Consider the following 24,657-nt stretch of genomic DNA (forward strand, 5'->3'; position numbering starts at 1 on the left):
TGTTTCAACTATTACTTGTTTTGTGCTTGGAGAACAAAAACTAATTTTAATATTGGCCTCAGCCAAAATTATGATCATAACCTCCTAACAAATCTCACACCCACCTTTTCTACCCTTCTTTCTTTATCCCTCCAATAAAATACATACTGTGCTCTAAAGACGAATATAAATAATTACTTAATTATCCTCCTTGAAATTATCTCTTCTGTCATCAACCCCTCTGTGGGAGAGTTAGATGCTCCCTACAGAAGACCAGCATTCAGATGAACAGTTAGTTCTGGGTTTTCTATTTATTTGTTTGTTTTAGCACAGGAACCATGTCATACAGAACACAACAAAATAAACTTCACAAATTATCTTCTGAGTGGGAAATTTTGAACTCTTTAGCCATTCTCTTCTGAAACAGGATATCTCGAGCCAGAGCACTAAGCTGGTTTTCAGAAGTAATGAGAATTCCCTCCCCACTTGAAATAGGATTTTTTGCTGAAAAGCCCAATTTGAACAAACTACTACTGGCAATAGTATTTCCCCCCCATAGTCCTGAATCAATTACTAGATTGAAACCTCTTTGCTAGAGAACTATTTCTGGACTCCCATCTTGAAAGATCCTTATGGATGATTGTAAGTTCATGAAGCGATTTCCTGAGTGAAGTACTTACCAGGCAATAAACTCTCTAAAGCTAAGTTCACCACAAATCAGGCAAAGGAAGCTCATTGGCTGAACGGTAGGAAATGACTTGGAACTAATAAAAAACAGATGACCGTGCATGTTTCTCTGTCTCTTGGTCCACAAGAAGAAACACAAATCTAGAAGCAACTGTAATAACTTTACTTAACCAAGTGGTCGCCCTTTTAAGAGTTCTCTTTGAAATTTGGTCCAATGAAACATCTTGTAAATTCAAACTAAGTACCTACTGCTAAATACTTTTAATATGAAACTGACTTCTCATTCAACCTCTGAGTTTGTTTGTTTTTCAATTTAGCAAAAATGGAAAATCGCATCTTTCTTCTGCCTAAAAACCCATTGAATAAAATGGCACAATCACTTTGGAAAACAGTTTGGTAGGGTCTTAAAGAGTTAAACATAAGTTTACCATAGAGCCCAACAATTCCACTCCTTGGTATCTGCCCAAGAGAAATGAACATACAAACTTCACACAGAGGGTGGTATACAAATGCTCGTAACATTACTCATAACAGCCAAAAAGTGGAAACCATCTAATGTCTGTCAACTGTTGCATGGATAAACAAAATGGGGCATATCTGTAAGTGCCCTACAATCCAGCAACAAAACTACTAACACCTACTACAATATGGATGATCTTGAAAATACTTTGCCAAGAGAAAGAATCCATATTGTATAATTTTTTGTCTGGAAAAGGCATATCTATAGAGATGGAAAGCAGATTAGGGTTTGCCTGGGGCTAGAGAGTGGGAAGAGAGATAAAGGGGCACAAAGGATTTATCAGGGTAATGGAATGTTTTATAACTTGGCAGAGTTGACTGACAATTGCAAAACTCCATAAATTTACTAAAAATCACTGAATGATACAAATAAAATGGGTGAATTTTATGATACATAGATTATGTTTTATGATACATGGATACAATAAAGCTGTTTTAAACCTACTACACACACACACTGGTTTCCACATCACCAAGAGCATAAAACCTAGCTTAATTCCCTAACATAGCATGAAGAACCTCTCTGGCCCCTTCTCCCCTTTTCAATCCAATGAGTTTCATTACCCCCCACACCACACACACCATATGGGAGTAGCTCTTCCCCTTCCCCAGAACATACAGTGCTGTTTCACATTTCTGCATTTTTTCCAAACCTGAAAACCCACAGGTCTCTTCTCTTCTCTACCCAGGGAATTCCTACTCATCTTTCTTTTTTTTTTTTTTTAATTTTTTTTCAACGTTTATTTATTTTTGGGACAGAGAGAGACAGAGCATGAACGGGGGAGGGGCAGAGAGAGAGGGAGACACAGAATCGGAAACAGGCTCCAGGCTCTGAGCCATCAGCCCAGAGCCTGACGCGGGGCTCGAACTCCTGGACTGCGAGATCGTGACCTGGCTGAAGTCGGACGCTTAACCGACTGCGCCACCCAGGCGCCCCCCTACTCATCTTTCAAGACTCAATGTAAAATAAACTTCCTTGAAGTGGTATCTAAACTGTCTCAATCAGAATGAGTTTATTCCTCATTGTGTTCCCATAGAATCTGTGTGTGTGTGTGTGTGTGTGTGTACTGTTTCTCATTTGTATTATAATCATTTGTTTATAATGCCACCTCCACTGTTTTTTTGTTTGTTTGTTTGTTTTTATTTTATTTTTTTTTAATTTTTTTTTCAACGTTTATTTTTGGGACAGAGAGAGACAGAGCATGAATGGGCGAGGGGCAGAGAGAGAGGGAGACACAGAATCGGAAACAGGTTCCAGGCTCTGAGCCATCAGCCCAGAGCCCGACGCGGGGCTCGAACTCACGGACCGCAAGATCGTGACCTGGCTGAAGTCGGACGCTTAACCGACTGCGCCACCCAGGCGCCCCTGTTTGTTTTTATTTTGAGAGAGAGAGAGAATCCCAAGCACGCTCAACACTGCCAGCATGGAGCCCATTGCGGGGTCAAACTCACGAACCGTGAGATCATGACCTGAGCCAAAGTCAGACACTTAACCAACTTAGCCACCCAGGCGCCCCACCACTGTGGGGTTTTGTAGGGCAGAAAAAATATATACTGATGGCTATTTTATGTTGAATATTTACTCTTTGCACTTTTTTTTTTTTTTTTACATATTACTTCTAATCCTCACAATTCTGTAGGGGAGATATTACAGTCTCCGTTACCCAGATGAGGAAACCAAGGCTCACAGAGGAGACACAACATGTCTAGGATCACACTGCCAGTAAGCAAGAAAACTGAGATAAAACCCTTATCAGCTAGACTCCAAAATCCATGTTCATTTCACTAAGCTGCTTCTGGTTTACAAGCAGAGCATAAAGAATAAAGGAGACAGGGCACCTGGGTGGCTCAGTCGGTTAAGCGTCCAACTTCAGCTCAGGTCATGATCTCACAGTCTGTGGGTTCGAGCCCCGTGTTGGGCTCTGTGCTGACAGCTCAGAGCCTGGAGCCTGCTTCGGATTCTGTGTCTCCCTCCCTCTCTGCCCCTCCCCTGCTCATGCTCTGTCTCTCTCTGTCGCAAAAATAAATTAAAAAAAAAAAAAAAAACAAGAATAAAGGAGACATACATTTAATATATTGTAATGGCAAAAGTTATAAGACCTAATTTTTAGGATCCACTTTATCACTTATCATATAATGTTGGAAAAGTCATTGGACAACCTGGCCCTTAGTTTCCTTAACAGGAAAATAAGAAGTTAGACTAGATAATCTCCAAAGTTCATTCTGGCTCTAAAAATTCTGATTCTATGTGCTATCTTGCAACCACTGGAAATCAAATAGACCAAACCAGAGTATACTCTTTGATGATAATTTGTAATCTCAACACAGGCCACGTATGGTGATGTTACTATATCACACTACTATGTGCTGATAACAGCAGCATAAGTGCCTGAACTATTCTTGAACAGTTTCGTAAGCAGCTGCTAAACAGTAGGACAGGATTCCCAATTCTCTCTGACTGCATGCTTTAAGAGACAGTACCCAACACTTGAAATTCTACACTGCTTTGATGTCCATCTCTGTCCTAGCACAGGCTGTCAACATCACTCACCTAATAAGTGCTACTTGCACAGTGCCAGTCATTGCTCTGGCTGATTTGCAAGTATTCATAAGCACTGCGTCCTAACCTGCCTCTGTGCTACAACTCATTTAATACATTGCCAGATAAACTTTCCTGAAACACAGAAACTCTGTGTCATACTTCTGCTGATAAACACCCCCACCCAGCCCAGCATTTCATTTCTTATACAATAAAGTCAGAATCCTTAATCTAACTTATAGGTTCTTGTGAGGCCACATCCCAGTCTGTTTTTCAAACCCTTTTCCTCTACTACTTTTCATAGTCCTTGCATTTCAGATAAAATAAATTACCTAAGGGTCACTGGATTCAAGGGAGATTTTTTTTTTTTTACATTTATTTATTTTTGAGAATCAGAGTAGACAAAGCTTGAGCAGGAGAGGTGCAGAGAGAGAAGAAGACACAGATTCTGAAGCAGGCTCTAGGTTCTGAGCAAGCGGTCAGCACAGAGCCTGATGTGGGGCTCAAACCCACAAACTGTGAGTTCATGACCTGAGCTGAAGTCAGAGGCTCAACCGACTGAGCCGCCCAGGCGCCCCAAGGGAGATTTTTAATAGAAGTATAATTTCTCTCTGAACATAGCTTTACATAATATCATAAATCATTGTAAAATTTAGGACATGTTTTTCTGTTAGCATACACACTGGACTCTGTTCATGCAATAGATTTATGTGGCTCCTTGTGCTGGTCTCTTTCTAGAATGTCCTTTCTCATCATCCACATACTTCAAATTCTTCAAATGAGCTGACATGTCAAGTGTCCAATGTGGTAACTGATATATAAGTATTCAAAAAGTATCATTAGCTATTAAAAGCTGCTTTTTGTCCTTCTCACTAGTAATTTCTCTCCCTCTGAATGCGTACAATTTCTCTTACGTAGCTTACTACTTTCTATTTTGTTTTATAATTATTTAATGTGAATGAGATTCCCAATGATCAAAAGCTCCTGGAAGAACTGGTATTCAGTCTTAGGCCTATATATGTAACCAGCACCAAGCACAAATTGTAAGTGCTCAATAAATCTTTCCTTAATGAATGAGAACAAAATTAGTGGGAGAGCCAGAGGGGCTGCTGGTGGAAACTGACATCTAAAGTGGGGTGTGACATCTAAAGTACCGTGTTGAGCACAACTTCCTCCGTTATTTCATGCAATCCTTTAAAAAATACTACCAAGTAGGTGCTAATAATATCTCCACCTTACTGATGAGGAGACAGGGTTAGGAAGCTAAGACATTAGCCTAAGGTCACAACCAAGTCTGATTGGGTCCTTCCAGTACTGTACTTGTGGCCCGTCCTCCTTTTAATTCATCATCCCCTCAAGGTCGAGGACTTTCTAGGACAACACGCAACCCCTGGCTCCTTCCTTCAGGCCAGCCGCGACGCACCGGATCTCGCAATTTCTAGCCGAAATACCCCGAATACGAGGAGTCCTCGGGCCCCGCCCCCGGCGTCGTTGCATACGTCATTGCGCAGGGCCGAGACGGCGCGGCTACGTCCTTTAAATAAGGCCTTCCGAGGGCGCGCGCGACAGTGTAAGGAGTGGGGTGGAGCGTGTGTGGAGTGGGGGCCGCGGCCCGGGTCAGAGCCGCCGCGGACTAAGAGGTGGGCGGAAAGGCTGCTTTGCAGCAGAGGCGCGGAAGGAAGGGCGCTGCCCTGCAGGCGGGCGTTCGTGAGGGCGGGAGGAGGGAACATGGCGGCCCCCTCGGCCGGACTAGGACCCTCTGCCCCGGGTTTTGGCGCGGCCCCCTCCCACGGCTTTGCTCACCCCTTTAACTTGCCTTTCTGGAACCTTGTTTCTCCTTCCGCCCCCTTCCCGCAGCCATTCCTTTTACCTTCATCGACCCTCCCTCCCCAACCCCACAACGGGTCATAATGTGAGAGGTGGGATTATGTAGGAGCAGGTCAGGCCCCTCAGGTACCGAGAGACCGACTCTTAAATGTGACTGCTCCTTTCTCACATACCACTTTATCAGTCCGTTCCGGATGAAGGAGAAGCAGTGAACATAGAGTGGTCAACCCAGATTTGAGTCCTAGTGATTCCTCTGTATGATCCTGTGAAATGTCACTTAAGGCACCTGGACCTCAGCCTCCTCAAAAGTGAGATTCTTTTTGAAAGCTTCTTGATAACCAGGGAGTTTTTGTCCAGCATTGCTTGCCAGAATCTGCCCCATGCCGTGTATGTTTAGGAAAACGGAAGCAAGGTTTATTTGGCCATTAAGGGAGTGCAGGGGATCTGAGTTAGGACTTACAGCGCCATGCTCTAAGTGATTTAGTATGTAACCAATGAGAACACCATTCTGTTTTGACCCTTTTATTTCCTCAGTAAGTGTCCTGAGAGTTACATTACTGGAGTAAGTTAAATGGAGAAGGACTCCTACATCAGCATTGCTGTTCTGCTCCAAAGAACCTTGGGAATATTCATCTGTCTGCTGTATTCTCTTTTAGGTGTCCCTGTCAGTTGAGGGTAGGTGTTAAAGGTTCTTCTTACACCTAGGTTAACAGCCCCTGGCCCAGCCGGTCACCTGCTTTTGATCCTGACCTTTGGTTTTTCCTCGGTTGAGCGTAGATTCTGGAGAAATCCTGCCTCCGTTGGAGCCTGCACTGCCAGGCAGCAGAATTGTGGGCTAGAGTGAAGCAGAAATCTAGAAATATGAGCTCCATGATGGCCATGGGTGAACCCAGGCTGAACTGGTGAGTTACATCTGTTTGTATTCTACAGAGGAGTGAAGTGGGACTGGTGGCTGGTTTAGCAAAGGAGAGTTTCTGGCCTGGAGAGATTTGGAGGAAACACGAAGATGATACAAGTTTAATGGTTAAGAATGTACCTGGATCTTGTCTTCACGTACTGAGCACTTTTGAGTTATAGCTGATTGCACTTCCTCTCCTAAAAATGACAATAGTTCATCACTCAGATTGCTACTAGGTATTGCTTCATCATGTATTTATTGTTGGTCTCTCAGCGAAGGAGACAGGCTAGAATTTTCTTGTGTACAAGAACCTTGCCTGTATCTGTACAAGTAATAGAAAAACCTCTTTAAGAATAGACAAGCTTCATTTTGTTAGAGTCTATATCAAGTGGTTACATAAATGCATAGACTGTTTTAGAAATACATGAGAACTTCACAAATAGCAGACTCAGTAAGCGTGGTTTTGTAGGGATCTAATACATAGCTGCGTTAGATCAGTTTAACACACATTTACTGAGCATCCACTCTTTGCTAGCCAAAGAGAATACTAAAGTTACAAGAGATGACAAAGCTGATTAAAATAGTACCTGACTCAGAAGGTTCAATCAGTATGTGCTCAGTAAGTGTTTTTTTTGTTGTTGTTGCAAACAGTACTCCCTTCCTTCAGGGAGCTCACTGTCCCTGAGTCTCTGACTTTGTTTTTGTATGATATACAAAATCCTTATAATTTAATGAGATTTCACAGATAGAGTACCATAACGAGTCATAAGAAACTACATTGGTACATAGCAAGTAAGACATTCTAAGTTTTATCATTTGTACTTTAATCACAGTGGTTTTTTTTTTTTTTGATAAACACTTTTAAAAACAGAAATTAGTGTGGAGCAAATATGCTAAGATTTCCTATTTGGGGAATGGGCAGCCAGAAGTTACCATTTGATAGACTGTTCTACTGTAAGTTGTAGAAGGCATGTACATTTATGCCCCTTGCCATAAAGAATGTATTCAGATGCAGCACAGATGCTCTTAAAATGCCATTGACATTGTGAAACCAAATGTGAACCTTTGCACAGTATTGTAGCCCTTTTCCACAGAGTCCTAATCATCTTTATCCTTTATAGATTATGGTTCTCATTGTTTTTAACTTTCTAATTCCTTCAGCCAGCTTTTATTAGATGCCTTCTCTATGGAAAGCATTGACTATAATAGCTTAGTCTCTAATTATGATGTTATGGAAAATCATATAAGACCTTGAAGTGGTTTTAGCAGAGGCACCCCATTTATCACATTGGCCAAGTTAATGAAAATAGGTAAGATATTCAGTCTTTGTAGTGTCTTTTGGCCTGGCACAATAATGCATGGTACAAAACTAAGAGCCTGGGGTGAGCCCTGCTCCTGACAGGCTCTTATTATATATCAGTCTGTTCTTTGACTCTTAAGTATCTCTGACATTTAATTGGGTATTAAGGAGCAAGGCTGATTATTTGAACTGGAGAATTTCAGAATGAGCCTAGGCTAAAAGCTACCCAAGTAAAACATCTAAACTCAAACATCTGGTACATGAAACTGAAATTATAAAGAAATGATTGTCCTGGAAAAGGGTATAGGGGGCAATAGTAGTTGTAAACTACAGTTGTACCAGTGTGCTGCTTAGTCTAGCATGAGATTCTGAATTGTCAAATGTAAGTTAATTACTTTGTTTCACAGGGATGTTTCCCCAAAAAATGGCCTTAAGACATTTTTCTCTCAAGAAAATTATAAAGATCATTCCATGGCTCCAAGTTTAAAAGAACTCTGTGTTTTATCTAACAGGTAATGTATTTATTTATTTGGCTATTTGTTTTTATATTTGATTGTTAGTTTTCTGGCAGTTGAAGTGTTATAAATGTGTCCAGTATTAAACATTCAAATTATAGAAATGTAAAAATTAGAAAATGGAAGAACCCAGTACCCAAGGATGGCTAGTCTTTGGTTTGTTTGTGTGTGTGTGTGTGTGTATAAATTTTTTTCAGATCTTTCTCCACATAGATATAAAAACAAAAATGGGATCATATTATAAATAATGTAAAATACTAAGAAACTGTTTTACAGTTTGCTTTTTTCATTTAAAATAATATTTTGTGTAGTTTTCCATGCCTCTACACATAGCTTAATCTTAATTGTTGCTTAATACTTCATTATATAGATTTACTTTCAATTCATTTAGGTAGTCTGAATTTGCAAAATATGTTCCTCTGTTTTTGTAATTATAAACAGTACGTTGATGAAATTCTCGTAATCGTTTTCATAAGATAAATTCATAGAAATTGAATTGTTCGGTCAGATGGTGTATGCATTTTATATTTTGATAGATACTGCCAAATTCCTCTCTGCTATGAACATGCCTGTTGAGTGGTAATTTTCCCTTCTCACTGCTTGCCTGCCTGTAACATCTCCTTTCCTTTGTGATTGGCTGTTATTGTGGATGAATCTTGAAACCAAGTAATTGAATTTGCTAGAATGGACTGTAAATATGCCAAGTGAGGAATTGGGGAGCTTCTCTAGAGTTCAACATTTACGTTCATCTTTTCTTCACTCATTTTGCAGTGGAGGAAGCATATTTCCAGCCTGTATATGGAATGGGCCCCCATCTGTTCTGCCTTCTCAGTACCCTTTCTGTCAATTAGCATCTGCTCTTACTCCTGTATTTTCATCTTTCAGTGTTTAAAGGTGCTCAAGTTTTTCCTGCTCAATCCCTGGATTCCATGTTACTTTCTTACTTCTGCTCTCATTTGTACTTAGACTTCTTTAAAAACTCGTGTGTGTTTGCTGGGAGGAAAAGGGGGACAAAAAGTTGTAAAGCGTACAGAAATCGTTTGACAAAATGGCAATAATAATAAGTCCATCCCTTCAATAATTACTTTTTAAATGGATTAAACTTTCCAGTCAAAAGACAGATTAGGAGAATGGATGAATAAAACAGGAGAAAACACGTCACTGCACATCCCACTGCCTTTGCTTTCACTGAACATCTCCCTGTAATCTGGCTTCCACCCTCGGTAGTCTACTAAAACTGCTCCTCTCAGGATCATCAATGAGCTCTTGACTATGAAGACATCTCACTCTCCTGGCTTTCTGGTGATAGTGATATTTCTGTCTCTTTTGCCTCAGCCTCATTATATTGGCTCATTAGACTCACTCTGGTACTTTTAAGAAATAATGATTTTGTACTCTCAACCCAGCTTTTGGAATCCAAACCTTTAAGGATGACTCTGGAATCAATTAATTGACCCCACTGATAATTATTTAGGTTATTTCCATCCCTTTCCAATTTTATACATGTGCTGATATAAGTAGGATAAATTCCTATACGAGGAGGGTATGTATGTTTTTTATTTTGATAGATGCTGCCAGATTGCCATTAAAAACATTTTAAAAATGCTTTTTTGATTATCAGATGAATAAATAAGTTCACATAAAAGCAAGCAGATGTTGTATTAAAGAGGCAATTTTAAAAGCAACATTCTTGGGGCGCCTGGGTGGCGCAGTCGGTTGAGCGTCCGACTTCAGCCAGGTCACGATCTCGCGGTCCGTGAGTTCGAGCCCCGCGTCAGGCTTTGGGCTGATGGCTCAGAGCCTGGAGCCTGTTTCCGATTCTGTGTCTCCCTCTCTCTCTGCCCCTCCCCCATTCATGCTCTGTCTCTGTCCCAAAAATAAATAAACGTTGAAAAAAAAAAATTTTTTTTTTTTTTTAATTTTTTTTTTTTTTCAACGTTTATTTATTTTTGGGACAGAGAGAGACAGAGCATGAACGGGGGAGGGGCAGAGAGAGAGGGAGACACAGAATCAGAAACAGGCTCCAGGCTCCGAGCCATCAGCCCAGAGCCCGACGCGGGGCTCGAACTCACGGACCGCGAGATCGTGACCTGGCTGAAGTCGGACGCTTAACCGACTGCGCCACCCAGGCGCCCCAAAAAAAATTAAAAAAAAAAAAAAAAAAGCAACATTCTTGCCAAGTGCATAATTATAATGTCTTTGCTAATATCAGCTATAGAAGGTTGAGTAAATCCTGTATAAATGTATCTATAGATTTTTTTCAAGCTGATTTTGTTACTCAACTTGTACCATTTCTTGAGGATACCTTAATTTCTTTTTTTAATTTTTTAAAACTTACTATCACATAAAGAATTGCCTTTGTTTATTTGAATCAAAGAATGCCTGCCAATTGTAATATCCTGGAAGAGGAGGGTAAAGATGTATGTCTTTACCTTTTCTTAAAGGTAAAATGAACATATATCTTAAAAAAAAAAAAACAACACTGCTCACCGTTTTATGTACATTTATCTCAGCCTTCGTCTTTTCAGGCTAAAAATTTTTAATATTCATCTTCTTTATCCTGCTTCTTAATTATTTTAATGGTTCTTTTTTTTTTTTTTTTTGAAATTTATTTATTTATTTTGAGAGAGAGCACTAGTGAGCATGAGCAGGGGAGAGGCAGAGAGAGAAGAAGAGAGAGAATCCCAAGCACAGAGCCCTGCGCAGGGCTGTAGATCATGACCTGAGCCAAAATCAAGACTTGGGCACTTTACCAACTGAGCCACCCAGGCACACCGTATTTTAATGGTTCTTTTCAAGTTTGGTTCTAGTCAGCATATCCTAGGTGTGGGTTATAGTCTGAATTACGTAAGGGAAAGGATATCTTGCTGGCAATTGGGTACAGCTCCTAAAATATTTTCTTCTTAGGATATGCTTGTTTTTCTTTAGATTTTTGTATAGCACAAAACAATTTATTAGTGTAACTTACCTTTTGGCACAGAAAAAATAAAGACACAAGACATTGATTTCATGTTTCTAGTCTTTTTTGCTCACGTTAAATTTTACTAAGTTTTGTCACAGTAAGGAATGGGTTTTCAGACTGTGGTAATTTACAGCTGTTTTCTTGATGGAAATATTAGAAAAAAATGTAAAATTTTTATTATCCATAATTTTGTGTGTTTTGCCTTCTCCCATCATATTCAGGAAAATATTGGTAACTCTCATTACTCTGCTTTCAGTAATATGAGATTTTTATTCAGCCCTTCTCCCTCTACTGAAAAGTAAACATTTACCTTTTTTTAAATCAAAGTTTCTGATTGTAGATATTTATAACTGAGCTTTAAACCAGCAAGGGGGAAAGTAGCTTCCAATTTTAAAAATTATGAAATTTTAACGTGTCGAATATAGAAAATTAAATCAATCCAGAGGGGAAGGAAAAAAAAAAAAAGAGGTTAGAGTGGGAGAGAGCCAAAGCATAAGAGACTGTTAAAAACTGAGAACAAACTGAGGGTTGATGGGGGGTGGGAGGGAGGGGAGGGTGGGTGATGGGTATTGAGGAGGGCACCTTTTGGGATGAGCACTGGGTGTTGTATGGAAACCAATTTGTCAATAAATTTCATATATATATATATATATATATAAAAATCAATCCAGAAGGTACAGGTAGACTTTAGATGGAGGCTAGAAGCACCATTTCCAAATGCTACTTTAAGAAGCCACCTAAACCAGTAGACTTAAAGCATAGGAAACTAAGTTTGAATTCTGCCTTTTCTTCATAGAAACTTTAAGAAAGGAGAGTGGGTAGTTGACAAAATGAAGGGGAAAAACTTCAAACCATCAACTGAAATAAAATATAATGCTGTAAATGTGCATAGAGAAACCCTGTCAGATGCTTTTGGCCTGCGCCCTGATGAAGATTTTGACAGCACTGCACACGGAAATGATCTTGATGTGCTGCCATTTCATTCTTTGCTGAATGTAGCCAATTTAAACTGCTAGAATTTCTTGACATTCCTACTCTGGCATATCTGAGTCAGCATCTTGTTGCTGCAGCAGCTTAATTAAATTTGCCAGTTTGTGCCACAAGGACAGACATGTTCTCATATTCAGAGAGACAGCTGTGAAGCAGTATTGTTAAGAGTTGAGGACACAATACCATTAGGTTTGAATAGCTCTCAAGACATTTTCTAGTGAGAAATCAATTTGCTGTAATACATTTCTCCCAAGATCAGCAGTTAATATTCATTTTGTTAACCTAAAATATGCTTATTTTTATACAGTTATTGGAGAAACTTTAGTAGCTAAGTGTGTCTTCTTTCACCTGTATTATTTTCAGAGCCAGTCTAAGCATCTGTATTTTAATTTCCAAAATTCTTTTCCCATCCACTAACCAGCTCTTTTGATTAGTTTTCCATCTTTAGTTTAGCTCTAGAAGAGTACTCTTGAATATTTTGCTTTATTTTTTTTTCTAAGAATCTTTGCATTTTTACTGTATTTGCTTTAGTATTATAAAGCTGATTTAAAACAAATTAGCAGTGGTTTTAGATGGGGCTCACCTTTTATCCAGATACAGATCTAGATTGATAATTCTCAGCTTTATCAGTCCAACACCATCCCACTTTTCATAACAAATATTTATAAGAGATGAGATACCTCCTTTACTAGCCTGAAATGGAATTAGCCTCCGACATTATATTTAAAAGTAACGCCCGAGATATATAAATGTGAAATCAAAGAAAAGAATACTTATTAAATATTTTAATATGTAAATGCATAGATACTACTGCACTAGAAAATATAATGCAGTAGTCAGATGCACCAGCTAAAATGAACAAGGTTAGATTGAAAAGAGGTTAATATAAACTGTGCCATAGAAGAATCATAAAAATAAAAGAGAATAAAATGTATTGGTAGGATAAGTAATAACAGACCAGGTTTGTTTGTATATGATCAGAGAAAGCCTAAAGGGACCTTTGAAAGTTGTGTAGTACACTCTCGTATGTTACATTACAGGCATCTAGTGTTCCTTAATCTCTCTCTACATGCCTTCTTTTGTGACAACCCGGATGTAGCCACAGGCTTCTGTAATTCCCCAGAGAAATTAATACTGTCATGATTGCAAGCCACAGCTCTGAATATTTCTTGTGTCTCCTCTTTCTCCCTCTTAATCCCTTATCCCATTACCTTAGGATTCTTCTCTATCACCTATTCAGTATGTACCCAGTTTGGAAACCTCAGATCTCCATAGTTACATTGTATTAATGTACATATCCATTTGATTGCAAAGTTTTAGAGAATAGAGACTGTATTGTGCCCCAGTGTCCAGCGTTAGCCTGGCACATGATAGTCACTCAGTAAATATTAATGAATGGGGAGATGAAGAATGAATCAATAGACAGCCATCCTTCTCATTAGTTTCCCTTCCTCTTGTGTTATTGTTGTTATTTAATTTGGAACCAGATCACGGTGAACAGTTAACTGCTATGGAAAATAGAATTATAGAGGCTAAGGAAGTGTAGTTGTATGTGTGTGTATTTGTGTACTTTAAAACTCTCTTATTAAAAGTGTAGATTGCTAGGGCACTTGGGTGGCTCATTCATTTAAGCGTCCAACTCTTGATCACAGCTTACTTAGGTCATGATCACATCGTTTGTGGCATTGAGCCTAGCATTAGGCTCCATGCTCACGGCACCAAGCCTGCCTGGGATTCTCTCTCTCCTCCCCACCCCCCTCAAAATAAATAAATAAACAAACAAATATTTTTTTAAATGTACGTTACTACATTTGAATACTAGGAATAGAGACAGATTATGAATAAGATAAGAACTTCATGTTCATATACCTCACTGGGGCAGAAAGATGGTTTTTTAGAAATTGCAGGTATCGTTTCATAGATATGATAACAGGTTCTGTAGTTACCACTTTCTCGTCTAGTGCATTTCATCATAGATAATACCAGATTTTCTCTTTTGCATTCATTCAAGGCATAAAGACATTTCCATGGATTCAGCCATGTACTAGTGATAGAGAATTGTACAGCTTTTCTAAAACCACTGTTGCTTCCATAAAATATGGCACACAGTGTTGGAATTTTGTTTTTAAATCTTGAGATAATTAAAGCAAAGGAAACTAGAAAATTTAGAATTTCAATCAATTTGTGAACTTGTGACTTCATCGTATCCTGCTTTTAGTGGCTTTTGTTTATATTAACGGATGTCACTTACTGAAGAATTTAAGCTTTTAAAAACAACTCGCATCGTTGGGGTGCCTGGGTGGCTCAGTGGGTTGAACATCCAGCTCCTGGTTTCTGTTCGGGTCATGATCTCACAGTCTTGCAGTCAAGCCCTGAGTCGGGCTCCATGCTGAACAGGGAGCCTGCTTAAAATTCTGTCTTTCTCCCTCTCCCCCTGTCCCTTGCTCACACTCTGTCTCAAAAACTAAAATTAAAAAAATAAATAAAAAAATGAAAACAACTTCTATTGTAATAAAATGTAAACATGGAATATCTGCATATATAATAGATTGGAAAGAGCAATTACCCCTCTTGAGTAAAGAGAAAATAGTTCCAAATTGAATAACTTATCTAAGGAGTTTGCCTCTCCCTCTCCATCAGATAATTGAAGGTAAACTTGTAATGTGATCGTATTCTGCAGAATACTTAATTTACACCAAATGGCTAAACATCAAAATGCAGGTGGCAGAGTTAGATAATAATCTGGAATTTACTATGTTAATCACGCTATATTCTCCCTGGTGATTGAGAATCATGAAGTTCCATGATAGTAATCTTCATGTGAAAAGCACATATTTGTAAATTGTATTTTTTTTTCCAGACGTATAGGAGAAAATTTGAATGCCTCAGCAAGTTCTGTAGAAAATGAGCCGGCAGTTAGTTCAGCAACTCAAGCAAAGGAAAAAGTTAAAACCACAGTTGGAATGGTTCTTCTTCCAAAACCAAGAGTTCCTTATCCTCGTTTCTCTCGTTTCTCACAGAGAGAGCAGAGGAGTTATGTGGACTTGTTGGTTAAATACGCAAAAATTCCTGCAAATTCCAAAGCTGTTGGAATAAATAAAAATGACTACTTGCAGTATTTGGTATGTATGCTATTCTTCAGCTTCAGTAAAAAATATTTTAACTTTGCTTTTATGTTTTTAGGTACAATCCTATTAACAAAAATGGAAATTTAAAGAGTTTAATTGATAGAGCATTGGTGCTTTCATTCTTTTGTTGGTTCTTTTGTAATAGGCATTTTCCTTTAGTTCTGAGCATATTTCACTCCAGTTCATCTTAAGTACTAGCAATACAGTTTTACAATGCTCACAAACAATTTTAAGTTTTTAATTTCTTTAGTTTTAAGTTTTCAATTATATAAATGATGCTGTATTGAACATCTTTGTTGCAAACTCTTTGTTCACATTTATACTTGTTTCCTTAAGATAAATTCTTAAAAATATAATTGCCTGATCAAAACTATACATGTTTTTAAGGCTTCAATCTGTATTTATACCTGAGTAAATTGTTCTACAAAAAGTTTAAACCAATTTGTACCAGTATTGTATGAAAATTTTCTTTAAAAAAATATGTATCTTCACTAACGCTGCGCATTACCTTTTTGCCTCTAATTTGATATGGAAAATATGGTGATCCCTTGTTTCATATTAATTTACAGTGTTTGGTAATGAAAGTAAGTCTTTCCTATGTGCTTATAAGCCATTTCTATTTTTTTTTTTTTTATAACTTGCCTATTCATGTTGTTTGCACATTTTTCCATTTGGATGTTTGTCTTTTTTTATGTTAATTTAGAGCATTTTATGAAAAAGCTTAATGATTCCTAAATAGGTAGTACAATAGTCATTTGCTTTTTTATTTTTATGAATTTTTTTAAATTGAAGTGTAGTTGACATGCAATATTGTATTAGTTGCAAGTGTTCAACATAGTGTTTTAACATTTACATACAATGTAGTGTTTTTAATAACATGTTTGCCATTATTATATAATAATTCTTACTATGTTTCTGATTTCTGCTTTGGATGTGATACTTTAATTAGTCTTTAAATCCAGATTATTAGAGCAGTGATTGAGAGGTGATTGTTTTTAATTAAGCTTCTTATTCCAAGACGTGTCTACTTTTTTAAAAATCAGGATATGAAAAAACATGTGAATGAAGAAGTTACTGAATTCCTAAAGTTTTTGCAGAATTCTGCAAAGAAATGTGCACAGGATTATAATATGCTTTCTGATGATGCTCGTCTCTTCACAGAGGTAAAAAAAAAAAAAAAAAAAATCACATTTATTTAAACTGCCGAGAAATAAGCAATAACAGCATTTTAAAATGTGTGATGATCCTGCCAAAATCATATGGAAATATCACCAATTTAGAGAACAAATTGTGTGTAATAGGTCTTTTATTCATCACATATTTTAATAATGGAAATACTAGCATCTCAAAATCATATACTGTAGCATATTCATACTTGTTTTTATTAATAATATGTATTATTGTATTGGAGTTTATCTAAAAACATCAACACTGGTCTGAATTTTTTTAAAGTCTTTAAAATTAGTCATTATACACAACATTGTAATACCCTTAACACTATTGAACTCTTAAATGTAAAAAATGGTTTAAAATGGTAAGTTTTCTGTGTATTTTACCATAATTAAAAAGAAAAAACTGGTCACTGTAAATTGGGGGACAGCAGAGGATTTTAGTTTTACCATTTTTTGAACACTTTTTAAGGTGAAATTTTGCTATTAATATCAACTAAAAGAATGATTCTTCTAAATAAAAGGAAGCATTACGTGTTTATTTTCTCCGAACCTATATGTGATATACTCAAACCAAGTATCATATTTTTCCATATAGAAAAGGAATTGTAGCTTTTCCTATTTTAATAGTGCCTTTGAAAAGACCAGAATGATGGTTTTAAAACCTAAGTCACATCCCCTCATGTCACTGGTTTAAAATGGTTTCTCACTTCACTCAGAAAGAGGTCTTTACAGAGTTCTACAATGCCCTTTGTGATCACACCCTCTCAATCCCCCCCCACACCAGCCTGCTTCGTCTCCTACATACCTCCCTCCCAGTTGTTCTATTCCAACCTACTGGCCTTTGTGTTACTTGAATACTCCAAGCATGGTCCTGCCTTAAGGCTTTTGGCTCTTCCCATCTTTCTGGCAGCTTTTTCCCAGAGAAGGGCATGGAGTAGTGTCTTGATTTACAGTCTCTCTCTGTTCAGATGCCAAGTATCAGTGGGGATATCCCTAATTACCCTAAAAACATAACATCGCTTTCAGGGTTCCCTTTACCATGTTGATTCTTTTTTATTGTCTTTCTCCACAACTTGTATGTAAGTACTTTTTTGTGCACTGCTGTGTTCCCAATGACTAGAATAATGCCTGACACACAGTTCTCAAGTGCTGAATTTAACTACGTGAATATAAAAATGTTTGTTGACAAAGTACATTATTTGATAGCTAACAATCAGCGTTAAGTCTTATTTTTTAGTCAGATTGACTTGGCAACATATTTTGTCTAATTTACATTTTATATCTCCACCCTAAAGGCTCACTGATATTTTCCTGATTTTTTACAGTTTAAAAATTTTAATTTTATATTATGAAATGCAGTATACTTACGGAAAAGTATATAGACCAAATATAAACAGCTTAACAAATAATTATATAGTGAACACCTATGTAACTCTCTTCCAAGTTAAGCAATAAAACATTTCCAGTAACCCACAAGCTCCCTATGTATCCCTCCTGATGGTAACATTCTTCCTCCTTGAGAAGTTATCAGTGATACAAGTTTGGTATTGATAATTTCCATACCCTTTATTTTGGTACTTCTTTAAGCTCACTTTTGCCTTTTTTTTTTGAGTTTTAAGTGAACAGAAATCTTCCTTCACTCAATAGGTTTGTGAGATGCATGTATGTGTGTAGTTACAGTTCATTAATTTTCATTTCTGTCCATTGTTAATTGTATGAATAAACTACAATGTATTCTATTGATCACAATTTGAGTCATTTCCTATTTGGAGCTATTCTAAATAGTGCTTCTGTGACAATTCTCATACATGTCTCTTGGTGCACATGTGCACATTTCTACTGGGTATATACCCAGGAATGAAATTGTTGGGTCATAAGTATGCATATTTCAACTTTAGTAAATAATATTAACCTGTTTTCCAAAGGATTATACCAATTTACAGTCTACCCAGCAGTTTTGAGAGTTTTGTTGCTCTATATCCTCAAGTTGACACTTAAGGTCATTTCACTTTTAAACAATCTAGAGGATATATATATATAAACTAAGACTTCATCTTTTCATATACTAATTGGTCATTTTGTATGAATCAGCTGTTCAAGTTTTTGCTATTTATTCTAGTAGATTTTCTTTTTGTTATTGATATGTGGGAGTTCTTTGTATATTCAAAATACAAAACTTTTAATGGGTTGTATATGTTGGACCCTTTTTCTTCTATTTGATAAAAAGGACTCTTTTAATCTACAGGTTCCTCCTCAATTCCTTTCTTTTCCTTAAACCTTCTCTTTTCAAGAACTTGGGTCATTTGACCTATAAAGTTTTCCCACAGTCTAGATTTTGATTGCTTATTAGCAGTGATGTTCATTCAACATGTTCTCTTTTCTCTGTATTTCTTACAAATTGTCACTGGGATCTGGAAGCTTGAACAGATTTAGTCTTGGCCAAAGGGATTTAACACATAGATTTTTTATTCTTTAATCAGGTGGGACATAATGTCTGGTTGTTTCTTTGTGTGGTGTTTGCAGCTCTTCATGCTCAGTGCCTAGATCTGTTCATTCACTGGGGTTTGCAAGATTGTAGGATTCTAGTTGCATCATTTATTTGTATTTATTAGTTGGAATAATTTTATTAAGATATGTTTTCCCTTATGTATTTGGTCCCCCAATTCATGTAGCGGAAAAAATGCTAGATTCTTTTACCCTTATGTGCGAGTTTCAAAAAAATTGATTCCTTCTTATTCTCCAAAGTTGATCGGTGTTTTCTTTTTTAAAAATATTATTATTAAATCATAGAATTAAACATGTTTGATGGGTTTTAGTCCACTGCAGTTACTCTTTTTGAAGCTCATACAAGACCAACTTCAGCCAGTGACAGCTCTTTATACTGGCTTTTGAGTCTTTTTTGTTTAAGTCTTTTTTAACGTTTATTAATTTTTGAGAGACAGAGACAGAGTCTGAGTGGGGGAGGGACAGGGAGAGGGAGACACAGAATCCGAAGCAGGTTTGAGGCTCTGAGCTGTCAGCACAGAGCCCAATGTGCAGCTAGAACTCACGGACCAAGAGATCATGACCTGAGCTGAAGTAGGAGGCTTAATTGACTGAGCCACCCAGGTGCCCCGTGGCTTTTGAGTCTTTTCGAGTCATTCTGGTAAAATCTATGAGGCTTGTACTGTACAAATTTTTTTTTATACGATCTCCCTATTTTCCCTTACTTTCTTAAAAAAAAGATTGTACTGTATCTATGTTGTTAGAGCATATAGTCATTACATACTAAATAAGCTCTTTTTTTAAAATCAGTGTTATTGAGGCATAACTTACATATAATAAGGAACCATTTTAAGTGCATGTCACTGAGTTTTCACAAATGTATACACCTGTATGATCATGACCACAATCATGGTACGGTATATTTCCATCACACTAAAAAGATCTCTTTGCCTCTTTCTATCCATGGCCCTGGAAACCACCAGTATGCTTTCTGTCACCATGGATTAGATTTGGTTTTTTTGGAGTTTCATAAGAACTGAATTGCACACAGTGTATTCTTGTGTCTGACTTCTTTCATTCAGCATTTTTTGAGACTCATCCACATTGACACAAATATGTATAATGTGTTCATTTTTATTCCTTTTTGTTTTATTGTATGATTATGCCAAAATTGGTTTATCAGTTCATCTGTTGATGGGCATCTGTATTATTTCCAGTTTGAGGCAATTATAAATAAAGCTACTGTGAACATTCTTATACAAGTTTTTTTAGGAACATTTTTTTTCATTTTGGGAGGGTTAAAGAACTAGGGGTAGATTTTCCAGATCGTATGGCATGTGTAGTTAAATTTTATTAGAAACTGCCAACCTTTTTCATAATGGATGTACCATTTTACACTCACAACAGTGTGTAAGAGTTCCCTTGGGGCGCCTGGATGGCTCAGTCGGTTGAGTATCCCAACTCTTGATTTTGGCTCAGTTCATGATTCCAGAGTCGGGGGATTGAGCCCTAAGTAGTGCTCTGCGCTGAGCATGGAGCCTGCCTAAGATTCTTTCTCTCTCTCTCTCTCTCTCTCTCTCTCTCTCTCTCTCTCTCTCTCTCTTCTTCCTCTCCCCCCCCCCACCCGTGCTCTCTTTCTCTTAAAAATAAGTTCCAGTTGCTCTGTACTTTTGCTAATACTTAGTATTGGTAATCTTTTTACATTTTAACAACTTCTTGGGTGTCTCAGTGTGGTTTTAGTTTCCTTAATGAGCAATGATGTTTTAAAATCTTTTGCTGATTTTATTGGTTTTTGTTTTTATTGAGTCTTGGAAGTTCTTTATGTATTCTGAATACAGGTCTATTATATTTGTGGTTTTCTCCCAGTTTGTGACATGTTTTTTCATGTTTTTATAATGTCTCTCAAAGAACAGAATTTTAATTTTAATGAAGTCTTATTTTTCAAAATGTTTTATGGTTGGTGCTTTTATGTATTCTAGTATAGAAATCTTTGCCGACCCCAAGTAGTTCTCACCTGGGATCATGTTTACTTCTTTACCCCTATGGACTTTAGCGATGTCAGAAGACATTTTTGGTTGTCACAATTGGCAGAATGCTACCAGTATCTACTGGCTAAAGGTCAGGGATGCTGCTAAGCATACTACAATGCACATGACATCTCCACAACAAAGAATTATCCAGCCCAAAATGACAGTAATGCTTGTGTTGAAAAACCCTAACCTAGAGGTTTTATAGTTTGAGTGTGAATGTTCAAGGTTTTTTTTGGTGTAAGATGCGATGTTGGGATCAAAGTTTATTCTTCTTTTGAATGGATATCTAGTTCTAGCATAATGATTCTCACCTGAGAGTGCTTTAGCCTCCCAGAGAACATTTGGTAATTTCTGGAGACATTATTGATTGTCACAACTGAGAAACGAGTTCTTGTGGCATCTACTCAGTAGAGCCAAGAATGTTGCTAAATACCTTTAAGGGTATAGGATGCCCCGCCCACCACAAAGAAGTATCTGGTCCAAAATGTTGAAACTGTCAATGATGAGAAACTCTGCCTAGCACTATTGGTTGAAAAAGCTCTTTTTTCCCTCATTGAATTGCCTTGTCACCACCAATATGTGGGTTACTTTCCTGACTTTATTTTATTTCATTAATCTATATATGTCTTTATGGCAGCATCACCTAGTCTTCTAGTAAGTTTTGAAACCATGTTGGGTAAGTCCTGCAACTTTGTTCTTTTTAAAAATTGTTTTTGGCTCTTTTTAGTCCTTTTTATTTCCTTGTAAATTTTGGAACCCACTTGTCAATTTCTACAGAAGAGCTAGGTGGGATTTTAATGGGGTTTTTTGAATCTGTAGAACGTGTATTTTACAAATATCTCTTAAAATAGTGTTTAGCTAGATTTTTTTTTCCTTTTCTTTTTGAGTAAACTCTTGACCTCTCTTGCCTTTTAAATGGAAAGGTTAGTCATTTACATTCATTATGATAATTGATGTACACAGACTTGTTTGTGATTTCTTTTTGTCTTTTTTACAGTTCTATTTTTACTTCTTTTGAGGGGATTGATGTTTTTTCTCCTTCTTTTCCTCTTTATTAATTTGGAATTTGTTCATTGTTTTTCTGTTCTCTTAATGATTACACTTGAATTTTTACAATGAATTTTTTCCCTCACTGAATTGTCTTGTCACTATTGATGTGTGGGTCAATTTCCTGGTTCTATTCAGTTTTATCAGTCTATATGTCTGCAGAAACCATAGAACATTTTGACTTTCATTACACCCCTCCTGACTGATATTGTTTAATGCTGTCTCTTATTTAAACCTATCTACATTATTATTTTATATGGGCAATATTTGTTTTATCCACAAATTTTGATAATTTTTTTGACTTTCAGTCTCTTCTCAAATCACATTCTGAGATCCTCTTCATTGTTCCTCAAATGCTACGTGTTCTAGATGTTTGTTTGATGAGGGTCTCTTGGTGATAAAGAATCTTTTGGTTTGTTTATCTGAAAATATTTTTTTTTTGTTTTTCTGATTAGATGGTTTTACTCCATACATAATTCTAAGTTGACTGTTTTGTTTCTTTATCTGAAGATAATAATTCTTTGTCTGGTGAATGTTACTGTTATTGAAAAGTGTGAAAAAAAAAAAGTGTGTTATCAGGGGGCACCTGGGTGACTTAGTCACTTAAGTGTCAACTCTTGATTTCAGCTCAGGTCATACTCTCATGGCTTGTGACATCAAACCCCGTGTTGGGCTCTGTGCTGACAGCATGGAGCCTGCTTGAGATTCTTTCTCTCTCTCTCTCTCTCTCTCTCTCTCTCTCTCTCTCTCTCTCATTCTCTCTCTCTTCCTCTCCCCCTCCCTCCCCAAATAAACATTAAAAAAGAAAGAAAGGTGTGTTATCTGTCATTTCTTTTAGGGAATCTCTCTTTTCTGTCTTGACTGTTCTTTATATTAGGTGGTTTACTGTTTCATTACAGTGTATGTGTGTTTAAATGATGCTTGGTTCATTATGTTTCTTGTATCTGTAGATTCCTTTCCTTCTTCAGTTCTGAAAAATTCTCAGCCATTTTCATTTATTGCTTTTCTTTCATTTTCTCAACCTGTCTTCCTGAGATTCCCATATTGCCTAGGTCAGACCTCTGTCTCTTTTCCATTTTTCTGTCTCCTTCCTCTTGCCACCCTCCCTCCTTCTCTCTCCCTCCCCGCCTCCACTTTTTAACTGTGGTAAAATATACGTAACATAAAAGCTACCATTTTAATCTTTTTTTTTTTAGTTTGTATTTATTTATTTTGAGAGGGAGTGTGTGCACACAGTCAAGTGTGTGTGAGCGGCAAAAGGGCAGAGAGAGGGGAGAGAGAGAAATCCCAAGCAGGGGCCCAAATGCAGGGCTTGAACTCAGGAACAGTGAGATCATGACCTGAGCCAAAATCAAGAGTCAGATGCTTAACCAACTGAGCCACCCAGGTGCCCCTATTTTAATCGTTTTTAAGGACAGTTGAATGGCATGAAATACTTTTATATACTTTTGTGAATGTAATTCTACCACCCATCTCTAGAACTTTTTCATTTTCCCAAGCTGAAACTCTGTACCCACTAAATAATTCATTGTTCCCTCTTTTCCCCAGTCCCTGGCAACCACCATTCTACTTTCTAGCTGTGAATTTGACATTTGACTTTTCTAGGTACTTCACGTAAGTAGAGTATTTGTCCTTTTGTGATTGGCTTATTTTACTTAGAATGATGTCTTCTTCAAGGTTTAGCCATGTTGTAGAATGTGTCAGAATTTCCTTCCCCTTTTTAAATTTTATTTTTAGTTGTGGTAAAATACAACACAAAATTTACTATCTTAAGTGTGCAGTTCAGTAATATTAAGTATATTCATATTGTTATATAGCCAATCTCCAGAATTCTTTTCATCTTGCAAAATTGAGACTTTATACCTATTTCTGAACTGTTTCTGCTCTAACAACACTTCTATACCAACTATGTGGGTTTTTTTCCCCCACATCAACCAGTATTCCACCTCAGGACAGTAGGCCTAGGGTTTCGATGATGCTTTTCTCTAGTTCAATAATTTACTATAGAACTCAGGTAAGCACTTTACTTACTATTTCTAGTTGATTGTAAATGGAGGAGAGAGATGCATTTGGCAAGAAATGGAAGTAGAGGCATAGAGCTTCTATGCCCTCTCTATGCACACCACCCTCCCAGTACCACCATGTGTTCACCACCCTTGGAGCTCTCTGAACCCCGTTGTTTAGGGGTTTTTATGGAGGCTTTGTTTCCTAGGCATGATTGAATAAACTATGGGTTGTTGGTGAGTAGGTCAACCTGTAGCCCTGTAATGGGCCTTGGACTTTCCTGGCAAACATCCCCCACCCTGAAGTTATCTAGGAGCCATGAGTCATCTCTGTAGCATACAAAAGACCTTCCTTCTTATCACTCAGGAAATTCCAAGGTTTTAGGTGCCCTGTGTCAGGAACCAAGACAAAGACCCAATAGTAGTTCTTATTTTATCACATCCATTAAACAATAACTCTCAACTAGGATTCATCCATGTTATGGCATGTTTCTAAATCTTCTCTTTTAAGGCTGAATACATATTCCATTGTAAGTATTTGGACATTTTTTTATCCATTCATCCATTGATGGGCACT

At 37.3% G+C, this 24,657-nt stretch overlaps 1 protein-coding gene across 4 annotated transcripts in view; it reads left to right on the plus strand.

Annotated features, from left to right (window-relative positions):
* The first annotated feature begins 5,288 nt into the window (after positions 1-5,288).
* ICE2 (interactor of little elongation complex ELL subunit 2) overlaps positions 5,289-24,657 on the plus strand; it is a 64,812-nt gene continuing 45,443 nt past the window's right edge. Inside the window, exons 1-6 of one of the 4 annotated variants that reach the window (XM_030318044.1) lie at positions 5,292-5,364; positions 6,086-6,226; positions 6,329-6,453; positions 8,157-8,261; positions 15,077-15,338; positions 16,388-16,507. In XM_030318044.1, coding sequence (XP_030173904.1) covers positions 6,413-6,453; positions 8,157-8,261; positions 15,077-15,338; positions 16,388-16,507 — 528 coding nt within the window. In that variant the 5' untranslated portion in view covers positions 5,292-5,364; positions 6,086-6,226; positions 6,329-6,412. Of the gene's footprint in view, positions 5,365-6,085; positions 6,227-6,256; positions 6,454-8,156; positions 8,262-15,076; positions 15,339-16,387; positions 16,508-24,657 lie in introns of those variants that run through there. The other 3 variants (XM_030318043.1, XM_030318047.1, XM_030318048.1) reach the window with 3 other exon arrangements.

Source organism: Lynx canadensis, chromosome B3 (assembly GCF_007474595.2).
Source record: "Lynx canadensis isolate LIC74 chromosome B3, mLynCan4.pri.v2, whole genome shotgun sequence".
Lineage (NCBI taxonomy): Eukaryota > Metazoa > Chordata > Mammalia > Carnivora > Felidae > Lynx > Lynx canadensis.